The sequence below is a fragment of the Meles meles genome, chromosome 1 (assembly GCF_922984935.1).
Source record: "Meles meles chromosome 1, mMelMel3.1 paternal haplotype, whole genome shotgun sequence".
In the NCBI taxonomy this organism is placed as follows: domain Eukaryota; kingdom Metazoa; phylum Chordata; class Mammalia; order Carnivora; family Mustelidae; genus Meles; species Meles meles.
Window position 1 is genome coordinate 193331435 of NC_060066.1, and position 16910 is coordinate 193348344.

General features: G+C 53.5%; 1 protein-coding gene across 1 annotated transcript; it reads left to right on the plus strand.

Moving 5' to 3' along the window:
* Positions 1 to 16842, plus strand: PEF1 (penta-EF-hand domain containing 1). The gene is made up of 5 exons (XM_045979304.1): positions 1 to 143; positions 8774 to 9089; positions 13382 to 13537; positions 14021 to 14164; positions 15824 to 16842. The coding sequence occupies exons 1-5, from the start codon at positions 120 to 122 to the stop codon at positions 16051 to 16053; spliced, it is 870 nt and encodes a 289-aa protein (XP_045835260.1). The 5' UTR covers positions 1 to 119; the 3' UTR covers positions 16054 to 16842.
* The last annotated feature ends 68 nt before the right edge of the window (positions 16843 to 16910 follow it).

Genomic DNA, 16910 nt, shown 5'->3' on the forward strand with positions numbered 1-16910 from the left:
GCGTCCAGGATTGACAGCGGTGCATATCCAATCATAAGCGGGCCCACCCCCAGGCGTAGGCGGGGCAGGCACAGGACTGGGAAGCCCCGCCCCTCGCCGAAGTGTGACGTCGAGTCGCCATGGCCAGCTACCCCTACGGGCAGGTGAGTGTGTTGGGGGCGGCGGGCGATTTCAAGTAGGGACCTTGCGGAGTCCAGGCCTGGGCCCCGCTTTGCTTTCTCCTGGCATTCTCCGAACCCTTCCCACCTTCAGCGAGGTCTCGGGCGGCAGAGAAAGCGAAAGGGCTGGTCGGTCGCGCCTGTCTCACGTCACGCAGACTACAGGTCTGGGAGGTCGCGTCGCGCCCCCTCTGACGTCGCGCCGGCGGGGATTTGGGGACCTTGAACCTCACATAATCAGGCTGGGCTCCGCCGGGACCCCACACCTTCTCAGGACTCCCGCGGGGGCTCCCAGCGGGCTCACCGAAGTCAGCAGAACATTGAGAACAGTGGTTTCGTCGGCATCGTTCGGGGCGTCTGATAAAAATACGCCCCTGACATACTGCATGCGAATCATCAGGAGAATCTGTGGTTTCCGCAGTTTCCTTGAGTGACCTTGTTTACTTAGTCTGACACCTCCGTTTCACTCATAAGAAAAGTGAAACCCAGAAAAGACACGAACTTAACCCGAAGTCTCCAGGCAGGCAGCAGAACCCGGAAGCCGTCAGCAAATGCCTCTTACCCCACTCCCCAGCCCATTTTGTTCCAGCCAAGAACACCCCAGCAAGGTGATTCTGTGACCTGAATCCTTTGTTGGATGACAGATCGGTAGAGTGGTTAAGTTCAGCTTGGAGTCAGAAGAATGTTCACACCTTGACTCCATCACTTCCATAGTTATTTTGCCTTTGTGAGCCTAAGTTTCAACCCCTCTTGAAAACTGGGCCCAATAATAGGGTCTGCTTCAGAGAGCTGACATGAATAGTAATGACGTCATGCTTGTAAAGCATTTGGTACTTTTTTTTTAGATTTTCCTTTTTTTTTATTTAACAGACAGAGATCACAAGTAGGCAGAGAGAGAGAGAGAGAGGAGGAAGCAGGCTCCGCGCTGAGCAGAGAGCCTGATGGGGGCCTCAATCCCAGGACCCTGGGATCATGACCTGAGCCAAAGGCAGAGACTTTAACCCACTGAGCCACCCAGGCGTCTGCATTTGGTACTTCTAAGAGTGTAAGAGTATTTTAGTATTTGGATTTTTTTTCTAGACTCCTAGAAGGTCAGTGCCAGGAGAGACCTCAAAATAGTACCTTTATTTTAAGAAACTGAAGCCCAGGGAGGGCTCCTGATTTGCCCAAGATCGTACTAATTTAGGAGATAAAACCTGTGCAGGGAAAATTGGAAAGCAAAATTATGTGGGATATTAGAAAGTGCTCAGTAGAGTATAGTCACATGCCATAAGGATGGTGAGTGAGTGAAGCCCTTTGTGGCTTTTGGATATGGACCTTTTTAATCTCAGTGAGGAAGGCCCCATAAACATGCTAGCAGAGATTATTATCCCCAATTTATAGCTGGGGAAGGAGCCCAAAGAGGTTAAATGGCTTGCCCAAGGTCACAGTATAGCAAGTGAGGGAGTGAGGCTAGGACTGGAACTTAGAACTCCTTTCGTTGCACACTTAGCGGAGTAGACAAAAAGAGGCTAGCATGGGCTGAGGTTAGGAGGAAGTACAACCTAGCAGGGCTTCTGAAGCTCCATTCCATTTGTTGGGTTTTATGAAATATTAATAGGTATCGCTAATAAAGGAGGATTCTGTGGTTAAGTAAGTGGGAAATACTCCGTGCAATACAGCTGGGTAAGTTCTCTCAACTTGAGGCATCTCAGAATTCATAATTTGTTAATATGCTTTGTAAACCTGCTAGAGAGGGATAGAATATGCGGTATTTCTTAAAGTTATTTAACCACGGGACTGCTTCCCATCCCAACTCCCTTTTTCTAAAATTTCTGGTCATTTTTTGGTAACACTAGGGTTCTTGAGGAACACAGTTTGGGAAAAGATTGCCATGGTGCATTGGCTGGTCTGTATCAGAATCACCTAGGAGCTTGTTTAAAAAGCACACTCTTGGGGGCACCGATGGCCTTGTTGTTTGAGCGTCTGACTTGGTTTTGGCTCGGGTCATGATCTCAGGGTTGTGAGCCCGAGCCCTGTGTTGGGCTCTGCGCTCTGCCCAGACTCTGCTTGGGATTCTCTCTGCTTCTCCCTCTGCGCCTGCCTGTCTCTCTCCTCTCTCTCTCACAAATAAATAAATTAATTAAAACAACAACAACACACTTTTGGGTTCCACTTCAGACCTGTTCTGTACCCAGAAAGGGCCCAGGAATCTACATCATAATAAGCTTCTGGAGGTATTTTGTATGCATCTTAGAGGCAGTGACATAGAAATTAAGAGCTTGAACTTCCAGGTTGGATACTACTGGACAGTATCCTAATTCCAGCACTTAATAGTTGCATGCCCTCGGACAAACCATCTTTGGGCTCCGAGCCTCAGTTTCCTCACCTTTAAAAAGGGAGGAGTAGTACTTCGTAGGGCTGACATGAAGACACGCTGATAAAGCTTGCGGCGAGCTTGGCACGTTATTGATACCAAGTGTGTGCCAGTGCCTGGTGGCGGCCCTTGCTGCTGTGATGGCTGTTAGGCCACACGGCCTGGGCTTCTGCTCAGAGTGAAATACTGGAAAGGAGCACGGAGAGAAAGGTGTATAGAATAGAAGAAATGCTTTTATCCCCCCGCCCGCCCCCCACCACACAACATACCCTGACCACTTGTGCAGCTCCTGGTCCAGGGTATTCCCAGGAAATACTGGGTTGTTTCAAAGCATCCAAAGGCTTAGTGCTGCCTCCTCTCTACCCAGAGCATAGTCCTGCAGGATTCCAACCTATTGTTAGGAGTCAAAACTCGAATTTTCCACTGCCTCCAGCCCTGGAGTCCTCGAGCATGGACTGAGGGTTGGAGCAGTGAAACTCAAGTAACCTTTGGTCCTGGGTGGGAGAACCAGCTCGATGGGTTTCGGCGATTGAGAACTTGGTCTCTGAGACTGAGAGATTTGGCTGCACGTCCCTGCTCTGCCACTTCCTTGCAGAAATTTCTTGCCAAAGTCCAAGGCTCAGCTTCCCCTTCTTTAAAATGGGGTCATAAGGGTACCAACCTCGAGTTACTGTAAAGATTAAAGGAGATAACCCATGTAAAGTGCTTGGCGTGGTTTTGGGCATATAGTAGATACTCCAAGGAAAGAATGATACAGATAGACAAATCGTGGAATCAGTGTGACAAATGCTAAATGGGAGTTAAGTGTAAGATACTAGGACAGCACAGGAGGGACGCGTGACTAAGTCGGGCGGGGAGGAAGCCTTCTTAAAGGAGGTGACATTGAAGCCAAAAGCTGAATCACCAGTAGGCATTAGCTGAGTGAAGAAAGTAGAGGGGAGAGCACGCACAAAGGTCAGCAGAAGGGAGCCCAGTATTTTAGAGGAATTTCAGGAGATCAATTGTAAAGAAGGGGAAAGGGCTAAGAAATGACACCAGAACAGTAAGCAAGGGCCAGATCCTCAAGGACTTTGTATGCCTTTCCGGGGAGTGTGGACTTCATCCTGACTAATGAGGGAGCCATAGAAGAGTCTTGTTTCACGTGTGCTTTGGAGCTGGTACCATGGGGCACTGTGAGAACGGACCGAAGCAGGAGACCCTGGAGGCAGGGAGACACATCTCAAAGCTGGAGTACCCTTGATTAGAGAATACGGGGGCCTGTTGAAAAAGGATTTGAAAAGCGTTTAGGATGTAGGATTGAGAGAATTTGGTGCCTAATTGGGGTGATGGAGAGGAGGAATGAGGAGGTTCCCAGGAGGGCACTAGGGCTTCAGGTTTGGGGGAGAGGTACCACTCACTGAGATGGGGACACAGAGGGAGGAATAGATTTGGAGAGAAGGTCCAGTAGGTTGTTGGATATGTGGGTCTGCTGCTCAGGAGAGATGAGGCTGGACAGAAGGATTTTGGAATGTCAGCATCCAGGCGGTAATTGAAGTCTTGGGGCAGTTCTTGGCCCACTGTTTATTGGCTGCAGGTTTCTGGCCTTTAAATATTTTAGGAGGCTCTGCTGGTGAATGCCCAAACCATGCCTATCTTCTTGATCATTTAACCCCTTAAATGTGTGTTAGCCTCCTCCACCCGAAACTTGAGGGGCAGCTCCAGAGACAGGCCTCTTTTTGCAAGGTGGCCTGTTTCCTTCCCCATCAGGACTCCACACAGACCGGCTTTTGATACCTCCGAACCTCATGAAGGTCTTGGGGGGCAGAAGGAAGACCCCTCGTGCCAAAAGAAAATAGAGACCTTCCTGAGTGGGTTACTGAGGAGGATGTGAGCCCCCCACCCCTTGCAGGCATGCAAGCAGATTCAAGAAGGTGCTGCAGAGATTCTGGCCTCTCCTGAGTGGCCAGACTGGAGGCTCTCGGATCTCTCACAGTCCTGTGGCTGTCAGATCGGGTCTAGGTGCTGCGGTGAGAAAAGAGTACGATTCCTCCGCTTCTCCCTGATTTCCAGGCTCGAAACCTCTGAAAGAGCGCCTAATCCCGTCCTTCTCCCTTCAGCCCTGTCCACTGTAGAAATGCATCGTGTCTGACAGTTACATTGAGGTCCGTCCTTGTTTGGTCACGGTTGAGTAGTAGAGTAGAGACCCTGTTTTGAATCCTAGCTCACCCGTTCTAGCCATGTCATCACAGGCGCACTGGGAAATTGTGCCTTAATTTTCTCATCTGTGACATGGGAGTAATAGCACTTCCCTAACAGGACAGCATCAGTGGGAGCCGCTGAACCGGAAGCACCTGGCAGAGCTTCCGGAAAATCTTAATTGCCCCTCCCTGACCCCAGTATAGCAAATGTAGTTTATATGCGATCAGTAAAGACCCAGGGAGAGGCGCCTGGCGGGCTCTGTTGGCAGCATGTGCCAAGCTTGCAACTCCTGATCACAGGATTGAATTTGAGACCCATACTGGGTGTGGAGATTGCTTAAAAATAAAATCTTGGGGGACGAACAAGTCCCACGGATAGTTTTCTGTGATGTTTCAGAAATCGTGATTGCTGAACTCTCTCTCGCTCTTTCTCTTTCTTTTTTTCTTTCACAATCTTGTGTTGATCAACATGAAATGCTCTTGGAAAAAGTCTCAAAAGGGTTGGCAGTGTGCAGTAGCATAAAAGAACAGGGAGTCAGGGACTCCGGTTTTCATGTCTGCTTCAGACCTTTGCTGACAACTCAGTGACCCTGGGAACCATCGTCCCCGGACTTTCTCCCCGGCCTGGGTTCTGCCTCAGTCAGTGGCGCCGCTTCATCCGTACACGCTGGATAACCTGAGTCATTCTGAACACTTCCCTTTCCTTCCCCTGCCATCTCCTCCCTAATCGAATTAGTCGTCAAGTCATGTCTAGCCTATCTCTGAAATAGCTTCAGAATCCATCCTGTTCTCTCCATGTCTAAGTCCGCTGTCTGGTTCAACCCCTGCCTGCCTAACACCTGGGCTGCTGCCTCCCCCGCGAGCTCATCCCCCACCCCACTGCGGGCTAATTCTCTAAACAAGGCTCTAATCACGTTCCTCCTCTGTTGGAAACCCTTCTATGGCGCTCTGTTTCCTCAGGCATAAAGCCCAAACTCTTCAGAGCGGGATTCATCTGCTCAAATATTTATGGAGGCTTGCAGGTGCCAGGCACTGTGCTGGACCCTGGGTACCCTGATGAATGAGGCCTAGTGTCTGGCCTTGGGGCGCCTACTGTAGCGTGGAGGAGACACAGACAGAAAGTTCGTTAAGACACCAGTAACTCACCCGCTCACTGAAACGCAGCAGGAGGGGAGCCTGGCCAAGGAGAGTGTAAAGAGCCTGCCTGTCTGAGTTCACCTTGCGTCCTTGCCCCTGCCCCTGCTTTCCAGCCATCCCCCCAACGCTCTGTGTTCACTCACAGGCCTGTGCCTGTCTTCTCCCTCCTGTCTGGAATGCCCTTTCCTGCTTTGGGGAATGCCTTGGCATCCTGCAAGGCCAGCCCCAGTATCGCTCCTGCCTCCTCCAGGAAGCTTTCCTTGACCCACTTCACACATTGCTTCATTGGATTCCTCATCCATCATTCAGCAAATGGAACAAATTCCTCTGTCTGCGCCTCCTTGATAGCACTGAAGTGGACTTTTCTGATGGCACTGATCAAACTGTACTCGAATCACCAGTGGGGCCCTCGGGGTCCTATTTAGTTTGACGCCCCAGGCCTAGTACGATACACTCCGTAAGTGTTCGTTGGATGAAGTCATGGTTGCATACCTCAGTTTCTTCATCTGAAAAGCAGCCTACTGATAGCTTCCTATTTTCTGTTTGAGGACTGTCGGCTGGTTCGGTGGTAGCATCTGCGCGCTTGTCAAAGTGCTCTCTAAAGGTGAGGGCTCTGACCCAGGGCAGAGTGCAGAGGGTTTAGTTGCCAGACTGTGCCAGACCCAGCAGGCCCCTGGCATGTGATACTGGGAGGGTCAGAAGACCTGCCTGGCAGCGCCTGCTTTGTTGGGAGGGGGGGCACTTCCCAGGCGGAAGGCCTGGGCCTCAGGCGCCTTAGGCCAGGGGAGTTACGGGCCCCAGTGTGGTGGGAGGTGGTCCGGCTCCATCTCTGCCTCCAGTTCTGTGCGATTTGAGCAGGTCCCTTTCCCTCTTCTTCGTTTCGCCATCAGGAAACTGAAGGGGTTAGACCTCCACCTCCTGCGCACCCCTCCCATCACACTGCTCCAGCGCCCTCAGAATCTTTTTTGTTCTTTTCATCCCGGCTCAAACCCTGCTTTCTCCTGGAAACTCTCTCGACTTCGCCCTCTCTCCTTTCTGGTCCACGGCTTGTGCGTGCACTTGAAACACGCGGTTCCTTGTGCTGTTTTGTTAGATGTTATGAAGAGCGTTTCCGCGCCTCTGCTATTAACTGGGATCCCCTTCTGACAGGCTCTCACCTTTATACACCCGCCTATCCAGGAACTTACCTGGCGCAGGGCTTTGCGGGTGATGAGTAATGTAACAGCAGCCCAGATTTCTAGATCATTTGCTCTATGCCAGGCACTGTTGTAAGGACTTGTTTTCTTATATCAGTGGTTTTCAGACTGCCTTTTGAGTCACTAAGGCATCTGCAGAGCTCCCTCAGGATCTAACGGAGGAGGGGGCCTGCCTGGCTGGGGCTCTGGCACCCCCACCGTGCTTCAGCCAAAGCCACTTTCTTTTGTCAGTTTTTAAAATTTTGTTTTATCAAAAGAGTCTTTAGCTAAAAGTTAGACTGACAAAATTCTGCTGCATTTATGTTTTGTAATCAGCAGAGCGGCCAGTAAGGGAGAGAGGATTGTGTGTTACCTGTGAAGGAGAAGGCTTGGAGAGAGGAAGCCTGGGACCCGCAGTGAGAGCTCAGCTGGCAAGTGGAGTTCGGAGTTGGGATTGGTGTGTGACTTCACTGTAGAGAAAGAAGTGTTGCCGCCAGCTCTGGCCGTTTCCAAAGCCTCAGAGCTCCCAGCTTGCTGAGTGGGGAAGGTGGAAGGACCTGCTTCCTGCGCCCGCCCCGGCAGAAACCCCCCTAGAGCCAGCAGACCTCTCTTAGATGAAGTGTGAGTTTGGCCTCAGCCTTGAGGGAGAATGTCCCAGAAGCTAGCAAACACGATAAAAAGAGCAAGTCCAGGCTGTCCGCAGCTAGGCCACTGGTGTGCCTTCTAGCTTTATCTCTGGCATGTCTAAATGGTAAACCCCCTCAGAGCCGGGCCCAGCTGTTCCCCAGGCCCCTGCGCCCAGCCCATCCACAGCTGTGTCGGGGCTGCACTCTGCCATGTAGGCGGTTACAGCTGAACACGGAGTTTAGGGATCCCTGGCTAGTGGTGTGGGGACATGGACGAAAGAGGGAACACCCCCTCATCTGCGCTAAGGGACACCTGGGTCCTGGCCCCAGTCCCTCCACACAGTCTGGGTGCAGTTTTTCTGGACTGGGGTTTCCTCCTGTGTCAGAGCGCTTCGCACACCTGGTCTCTTTTCATTCACACGCCAGCCTGGGAGGTAGACACTGTTCGATTCCCGTTTAGAACAAAGGATGTTGAGGCTTAGAGAGGGGAAGTCATTAGTCCGGTGAGTAAGTGGCAGAATCCGAATTCAGACTGGTTTTCTTTGACTCTCACTGATTCTGCTCACTCCGGTACCTGAGGAGCAGGGTCTCCCCGGCCTGTCCCAGAGTCACCAGGAAGAAGGGGACATGTTCTCGTATCGTATCTCGAGCTCTTCTCAGCTGAGGAAGACGTGCTACAGCCCGTGCCCTGGACATGTTGCTCGGGGTTGAAGAGCGGCGGGTGGGGACTGCGTTTGCGCTGTCAGTCCTCACGTAGGCATGGAGGTGGCACGGGGTGGGTGGGATTTGAATTCCTTTGCCTCCTCGTTTGTTCAGTAATTACTGAGCCCGTAGTCAACACTGGGGGCAGGGGAGAATGTGGCAAACCAGACACGATCCCAAGCCATCACAGAGCCCTTGGTGTGATGGCAGGGAGCCAGGAGAGCGGGATTCTAGCCCTGACTCCACATGTCATCGATGGTATGATCTTGGGTAGGTTTTCTCTTCTCTAGAAGCCTCAGGCTGTCCATCTGAGCAATGAGGGCACAATTCCAGCCCAGCTCTGGGAAAGACTGGCAGTGGCCAGGTTTCATGACAGTACAGGGTCATGCTGTGGCTGGTTTCCGGCCTTACCGTTCTGACTGATGGTTTGCTCTTCTTGCAGGGCTGCCCAGGAGCTGGAGGACAAGCGCCCGGAGCCCCTCCGGGCAGCTACTACCCCGGACCCCCGCATGGTGGAGGGCAGTATGGCAGTGGGGTACCTGCCGGTGGCGGTTATGGAGGGGGTCCTGCCCCTGGAGGGCCTTATGGACCGCCAGCTGGTGGAGGACCCTACGGACACCCCAACCCTGGGGGACCCCCCTCTGGAACTCCAGGAGGACTGTATGGTGGAGCAGCCCCGGGGGGCCCCTATGGTCAGCCACCTCCGAATTCCTACGGGGGCCAGCATCCTGGACCTTATGGACAGGGACCTCCTCCAGGTAAGTAGGGATCTTGGACTCGAGGTCCAACATCTCTGAACTTGTTTTGAGTTCTCTGGGACCCATCCTTGCCCTTCCTGTGGGTGTGCAGGCAGCTTGGTCTCTGGCGCCCTAGCATCTTGCCTGTAGCTCCCGCTTGCATCAGCAGAACATGAAGTCCGTGAGTTAGCTTTGCTTTGGGGACGGCAACTCTAGAGTTACTTGGGCTTATTTATTTCCATTGCTTGCTTGCACTTCCTTACTCTTGCTTACGTGTCCGCAGCTGTGGATCTGGCTGCTGAAGTTCCGTGCCACGTGTCTTTTCCTTCTAGATCCGGGCAGAAGGAGCAGCCCTTAGTTGAGATAGGCTGTTCTCGTGGCAAGACAGATCGGGAGGGCTAGCAGGAATGCCTGGTGCCTCTGAAAAGCTTCTGCATGGAAGTACTTTACATCTCTTCCACTTCTGTTTGTTCTGGTGGCCAAACCGCATCCCCTGGTCAAGCCTGACATCAATCAGAGGGGAGTGGATAGTACTGTCCTGTGGGGGCTCTTCAGGCCACTGGGCAGTGGAGAGGATGCGCTGTGCCCTTACAGGGGATCAGCAAACAACCGGCAGCAGCGAACCATGGGGAAAACCCATGTCTGTGTGAGAAGACTGGCCGCTATATGTAGAAAGGAAAGATGGTGTAGTTGTTGAAAGCCTAGGCTTTTGAGATCAGGCCACATGCTAACCTGACCAAATGACTTCACCTCTTTTTTTTTTTAAATGATAATTTTTTTTTAAAGATTTTTATTTATTTATTTGACACAGAGACAGTGAGAGAGGGAACACAAGCAGGGGAAGTGGGAGAGGGAGAAGCAGGCTTTCCACTGAGCAGGGAGCCCAACAGGGGACTTGATCCCTGGACTCTGGGATCGGCAGATGTCCAACGACTGAGCCACCCAGGCACCCATGACTCATGGCTTCACACCTCAATGTGCACATCTGTAAAATGGGGGAGTGCCACTACCTGACAAGTTTATTAATAAGGATTTGTTGAGAGGTTGCAGGTTGATGCTGGGTACAGTGGGAAGGGCTTAATACGCAGTATTCTGTGAGCTAACTCATTCTGGGATGTTCTCAGCAAAGACGTATGCTGCGTGTAACGTGACAGCACTTGTGGTGAGGGCGTCACGCCTGAGAGAGACTGAGACAGGCAGGAGAATGGTGGGATGCAGGGAGGGTAAAGAGCAGAGGTGCTGGAAGTGAGGTATTGGACAAGGTGGAGGTTAGGGGCTTGGAGAGTCAGTGCGGCAGGGAATCCTGGTGGGGCCTTCAGGCTCCCTGAACATGACTGTGTGACCTCAGGCAGGGGGTCAGGGAAGGTGAGCACCTAGACTCCTCTTTCCTCCCGGACTCTTTCATCGGCCCCGTCGCAGAATGCTTATTCCCAGGAGACGCAGCCAGCAGCCCGCAGCCTGGAAGCATCTGGTGCATCTGCAAGGCCTCCTGGGAGTGGCCCTGCGGGGAAGCTGCCGCACTTTCCCGCACCTTCCCAGGCAGGTGGCCCTGAGGGAGAGCTCGCACACTGGGGGTTCCAAACAGAGCCAGTGGCATTTATCTTGTCAGAGTCCCGAGCTTCTGGCTGTTTGCTTTCAGCTCAGCAGCATCGTGGGGGAGTTCCTCCACCTTCTAAAATCGTGTCTGTGAGCCCACGTGAGGTCACTGCAGGTCAAGGAGCCCCTCTCTGTGAGGCTTATCCCTTTAGGGCTCGAGGCCTGAGATCATCTCTGGGGCTGCAGAGAGTGGAGAGATGTGCCTCCGACTCTGAGCTGCTCCCCATCTGCAGCTTCCACTCACATGGCTGCTGTTGCCTCCTCTCCGGTGCAGCTCGTGTCTCCCTGGAGCTCTCCTGCACGGGAGTCACCTGGGAGGCCCTGCCTCAGCCCCACCGGATGAATCCAGGAGCTAGAGTGCCTGCGCCACTGCTCTGCAAGACAGATTTGCCCATCGAAGGTGCCCCACGGCCCTCAGGGAAGTTCCCCCAGGTACTCAAGACCCAGCGGGCCTCTCTAGCCTCCACACCTGCCGGGGACTGTCTCCGCTGCCCACCTGAGTCCGCTGGAGTTCTCTGAACACGTTCTGGCCTTGCCGCGTCCTTTCCTTCTTCCCATCGCAGCTCTCTTCCCCTCCGTTCAGTCAGCCCCTCCTTTGGGAAGACGTGCCTGCACACGTTGGCAGACCCTTTGCTGCAGCTTTTTTTTGCTTATCCCTCAGTTACTCATCACATGCCCCGAGACGTCGGTCTGTTTTCAGGATGGGGCGCAGTACTTTGAAAACTCACCATTTGTCTGAAGTCCCACAAGCTGGTGAGGCTCAGAGCTCTTTGCCTCCAGAGCCCGGGCTCGTCTGTGCAGACCGCCTGGACCACATGTCCCAGAGACACTCTCACCTGGGGCCACAGCCCTTGCTCCCTGTGTCTCAGCTGCTGTTTCAGGAAGGCGCTCTGGGACCTGCCCGGGTTTCCCATCCACAGAGGTCACCTAGACCCTCAGTCAAGCAAACCTTTTTCTCCGGGCCTCACCTCTGGGACTAGGCGGTGGTTTCTGCGTGCCACCGTGGCCCGTGGCTGCCTCTGATGCTGCCTTGTGGGAAGGATTGCTTTTGGTGGCCAGTTCACTCAGTCCGCTTTCCAACACGAAGGCCTGTGTGCCTCCCCACTGTCGTCTCCCACCCCTTCACCCTGCATGGCTTTCCATATGAATGATCCTTTCCTCCACCTGCTGACAGACACGCAAAGCTGTTTGAACCTCAGCAGCACCAGTAATCAACAGTTAGCTAAAACTTGGATTGGACCAGATGCTGACTTCACAGTAGCCTTGTGAAGTAGATGCTCCTGTCCTCACTTTACAGATAAGAAAACTGAAACAGAGAATTTAAATAAGCCAAGGCCGCAAATGGGGGAGCTGCGACTTAAACCACGAGGCCAGCTCTGGCATGAATACAGAACCTTCCCTGTCTGGGTCTGGCTCCATGCTAGCCCTTGGGCACTCAGAGATGAGTTTTAGGCTGGGAGCTTGCCCACAGCTTACTCCAGTTCTGACCTGGAAGAGGGTAGAGGAAAACATGCACACAGGTGATCAGGGCCTTAAGAGAGAAGGAGTACAAAGGAGAGGGGAAGGAAGCCTGTCCAGAGATGGAAGAATCGGGAAGACCCTGTGGAAGGAATGGCATTTTATTTGGGTCTTGCAGGGGGACAGGAAATGATGCCGAGAGATGAGGGAGAAGGGGTCCGTGGCAGGGAACGTGAGTACAGCCTCTGGTGGGAATAAGCAGGGATGGCTAAGAGTGAGTCTGATGCTTCATCTGGGCTAGAACAGAGCCGTGAGGGGGACAGAGTGGGAGAGGTAGGCAGGAGCGGACCACACTGGAATGCCAGATTAAGGGGGCTGGACTATTTTGTAGGCAATGGAGCCTTGAAAGAGTTTTGAGTTGAAGCCAGGGGAAATGGGTTAGAACCGAGTTGGATTTTAGAGATTCCTTGATAGCAAGTGAAGAGTGGTGGAGAGTAGCTGTAAGGATGATTTGGTTAGGCCTTTTGGTCTGTTACAGCAATCCACGTGAGAGGTGTTTAAACCAGGGCCGGTGCGTAGGAACGGAGAGGGGGTACGGAACTAGGCAGCTCTCTGGGTACGTGGGGGCGAGGAGGTTCAGAGGTGTCTCCAGGGAGGTTTGGGGATGGGGATCATCCGTGGGAGCTGATGGGGAACAAGAAGAGGCAGAGTTCCATGGCCATAATACACTCTGGTGATTCTTGATGGAATGTGTCCACTGTCGCCGTGTCAGGGAAATCAGACATGGATCAGACCTGATTGTCACACCAGAGAGCCCCCCTGCTGCTGTGACTCTTAAAATACCTGTTTCTGGGCTGTGCATGTCAGCTGCTCAGCAAATACTTTTGGATTCCCAGTTTGTGAAGAAAAGAGTATCCTTCTTTTCAGAGCATTCTTAGTCAGCTGGAAAGTCCCTGTTCTCTAGAAACTTCAGATCAAAGAGAGGAATGACTGGAACACTGTAGGCAAAGCCCAGCAGGTTCACGGAGTAGAAGCCCACTACAGATACTCCTTGAGTCTATGCTCAGAGACTCTACTCTGAGTCTCCCATCAGGGTTAGGTGGTTGGCTTGATGGAAGATGGGTAGGTGGCCTTGTGAGGCTTTGTGGGTAAGGAACACCTGCCCCCAGAGAAGCACAGAGGCTGGCCCTTCCCAGCACATCCTTGGACTGGCTCTGAGACCCGCTTCTGACTTCTCTGGTTTGCACCCCTGCTTACAGGTGGCGTTCCTCCGAATGTGGATCCTGAGGCTTACTCCTGGTTCCAGTCAGTGGACTCCGATCACAGTGGCTACATCTCCATCAAGGAGCTGAAGCAGGCTCTGGTCAACTCTAACTGGTCCTCTTTCAATGACGAAACATGCCTCATGATGATCAGTGAGTCCTAGCCCTTCCCTGGGGGCTGTGGGCTCGAGTGGGGCAGAGCCGCCTGACTACTGATGGCAGGTGCGCAGCCATTGGGGGAGAAATCTTTTAGCCAGGAAGGACTTCAGGCAGGAAGTTGGGTTCAAGGGGAGATCCTCTAGACTGAGAGCTCTTTCCCTTAGATTTGTCCTCAAGTTCTAGACTTTTTGAGCCCCAGGTTCAGTTTTCCATTCTGCAGAATGGGACTCCCTGCAGATGGCACCGAGGGGGTCGGCGGCCAGCTGGGCAGGGAAAATGCAGTTCTGGAAGGGCCAGGGCTGAGGGTGGCCAGGGGCGGGGTCTGGTCCACATTTGGTGAGAGTATGTCTGAAGTACAGGCATCTGGGCCTCAGGCCTGTGGTTCTTTGGAGTCTCCTGCTTTGCCTGGGTGCTACCCGAGGACCCTGGGCCTTCCGTCCTAAAGCTTTTCTTCCCTCCATTCCCTCCCCACCCAAGACATGTTTGACAAGACGAAGTCAGGCCGCATCGACGTCTATGGTTTCTCAGCCCTGTGGAAGTTCATCCAACAGTGGAAGAACCTCTTCCAGCAGTATGACCGGGACCACTCCGGCTCCATTAGCTACACGGAGCTGCAGCAAGGTGAGGGCCAGGGGAGGGGCTCGGTGCAGAGGCAGAGCCCCGCGTTTCCGCTCAGTCCCTGTGCCGGGGGAGCCGTTTTTCTCTAGCCTCTGCACGGATGCCCGTCTGCACGGTAAAATGCTGCTCTCGGCACAGGTGCGCTCCCCATCCCGTCTGTGGTCTGGCTGTGACACCGAGCCAAGATCCAGGGCAAGGGAGCACCCGGTTCCAGGATGAGGTTTGGACTCCCCTCGGGACGGCACTCCTGGCTAATGCTGGGAACTCGGCAGCCCAGGGCACCTGGAGACCAGGACTGGTGGCTGGTGTGGCTCCTTCCTTTCTGGTTGCTAACATGCTAAATGGAAACAGCCATGTACGGGGGCTCAGAAAGGTGTTTCTGTGGCCATCTCTGCTGGAAAGCAGTTTCCTTCCCAACTCTGGGACCCAGACCACACTAAAAGTGACAGTCAGCTCAAATGACCTGAGGCCATAGCTCCAGGTCCGGTTCTGAGTCTGACTTTAGAAGATGGGTGGTTAGTGAGCTGGTAAGAATCTGACAGGGACCTTTGCCACCTGGGAGGGAGAAAGGGTTCCCCAGAGAACCCGGCCCTTGGCCCCGGGCACGGATTTCAGTAAGACCGAGGAGCTCTGTGGGTGGGGGTGGGCTCACCGGCTCTGCACCCTGGTTGAAGGGCAAGGACATGACCTGTACTGATCCCGTCCTCTTTTGCCTGGTCCTGTCACGGATGTTGGTCAGCGTGATACTGTCACAACAAGATGTGTGTTTACTGACTGCTTGCTGTGGGCCAGGCACTGTAATCAGCAGTGTTAATGTCACTCATGCTCCCTGGGTGACGGCTAGTGTCTGTTATTCCCCACCCTTACGTGAGGGCCCTCTTCTTTTTGCCCTTTTGCAGATGAGAAAACCGAGGCTGAGTTGAGGCAACTTTCCCAAGGGCCACGTAGCAAAAGGGGAGCTTTTAGCCTGGGCTAGTAGATATGTGGAGAGGAAGAAAGGAAGCCTCCCAGGTGGGGGACAGGGTAGCACATAGGCCATGACCTTGGAACCACCCAGCAGCCTCGCCTGGGGTGATGGTGATTTTATTATTTTTAACAAATCCCACTGAGGGCTTATTATGTGTCAGGCACTGTGCCAAGTGCTTTGCAGGATCCCCTCTCTCAGCCCTTACTAGGACTTACAAGGTGATATTAGCCCCACTTTAGAGAGGATAAGACAGGATTAGCAAGGTTAAGTAATTTGCCCAGGGGCTGTCTTGACTCCAGAGAAGGCCTTTGTCATGTCTCCCTCTGTGCCACACTGCCTGTGATGTCCGCCCTGGGCAACGGGGTCCTGGCGGCTGAGGGTTCTGTCTGTACCGCAGACGAGTCCCAGAGGAGCATGGCTAGCTCCATGTCATTCTGGGACCCTCTGGGCCTGATTGAACAGAGAGTAACGGAGATTTGGAGAAAGGGACTGGGGCTTTCCAGCCAAGGAGAGCATCCAGAGAGAGCCCCTTTTGGGCTCCCGCTATCTCAGACAGACCATAGGGACGTCTGTCCTTTCTCCATTTTGGTTTTCATCTCCTCAAAGTCCCTTGCACTGCTGGGCTCCCCAGAGCTGGTTGACAGCCGTGCTCACGGTGTGGTTTTGTGTCTGCTCCCTGTGCCCCTCCTCCGCAGCTCTGTCCCAGATGGGCTACAACCTGAGCCCCCAGTTCACCCAGCTCCTGGTCACCCGCTACTGCCCGCGCTCCGCCAGCCCCACCATGCAGCTAGACCGCTTCATCCAGGTGTGCACCCAGCTGCAGGTGCTGACCGAGGCCTTCCGGGAGAAGGACACGGCCGTGCAGGGCAACATTCGGCTCAGCTTTGAGGACTTCGTCACCATGACAGCTTCTCGGATGCTCTAAGCTGGCCCATCTGGGGAGAGCAGAGTGGACTAGGGACCTTTCCTGGCTCCTGAGAGTGGGAGAGGCGTGTGGGCCTCTCCTCTTTTCCTGGCCCCCCTAGAAAAAGATTCTCCCTTGCCTGATGCAGCACTGTTTCCGAAGAGGGCCAGGAGTCCCATGTCCCTGTCACCAAATCGTGGGGACCTAGGCTGAGGCCACACAGGTAATGGCCTGACCTAAGAGAGGACTAAAGTTGAATGTCCTGAGCCCTAAGCATTAAATGGCCCCGCCTTGTGCCAGGAGCAGGAGATGTCAGTGGAGTGAGTAGTGCCCAGTCAGCTGAGCTCCAGCCTCTGGCTGTTCCTTCTGTGCCCTGACACCAGTGGTAAGTTTCATCAGCTCTTGCCATTAGCACCTGAGCCCCCTCACCTACACCATCTTGTCCAGTGAACCCAGTTTCTCCAAAGTGGAAGTTAACCAAGCAGGAGGGAGGTTTGTCCACGGCACCAAGTGGCTTGGGTTCCACCAGCCCCACATCCCAAATCCGCACGTGTTGACTTCTAGCTGCCTGGGTGCCGTCCCTGCTCAGGGAGCTCAGACAGTCTGCTCTCTGGGCATCCTCGGCCAGGCTCCCCCTCTGCAGCTTGGACCCCTCCCCTGCCTGCCATTCTCTGCTTGGCTTCAATCCCCAGGGGACAGTTGCCTCCTCCCAACGCCAATGCTCTTTTTTTATTTGTGTTTTTTTTTTCTTCTTTTGGGGCCAAAAGTCCAGTGAAACTGTAAGCTTCAATAAAAGGATAAAACTCTGTAGTCCCATGCGTCCCATCCCACCTTCCTAGCTGTGGTTCATCTGCGGGATTTGCGCGTGCGCATCCATT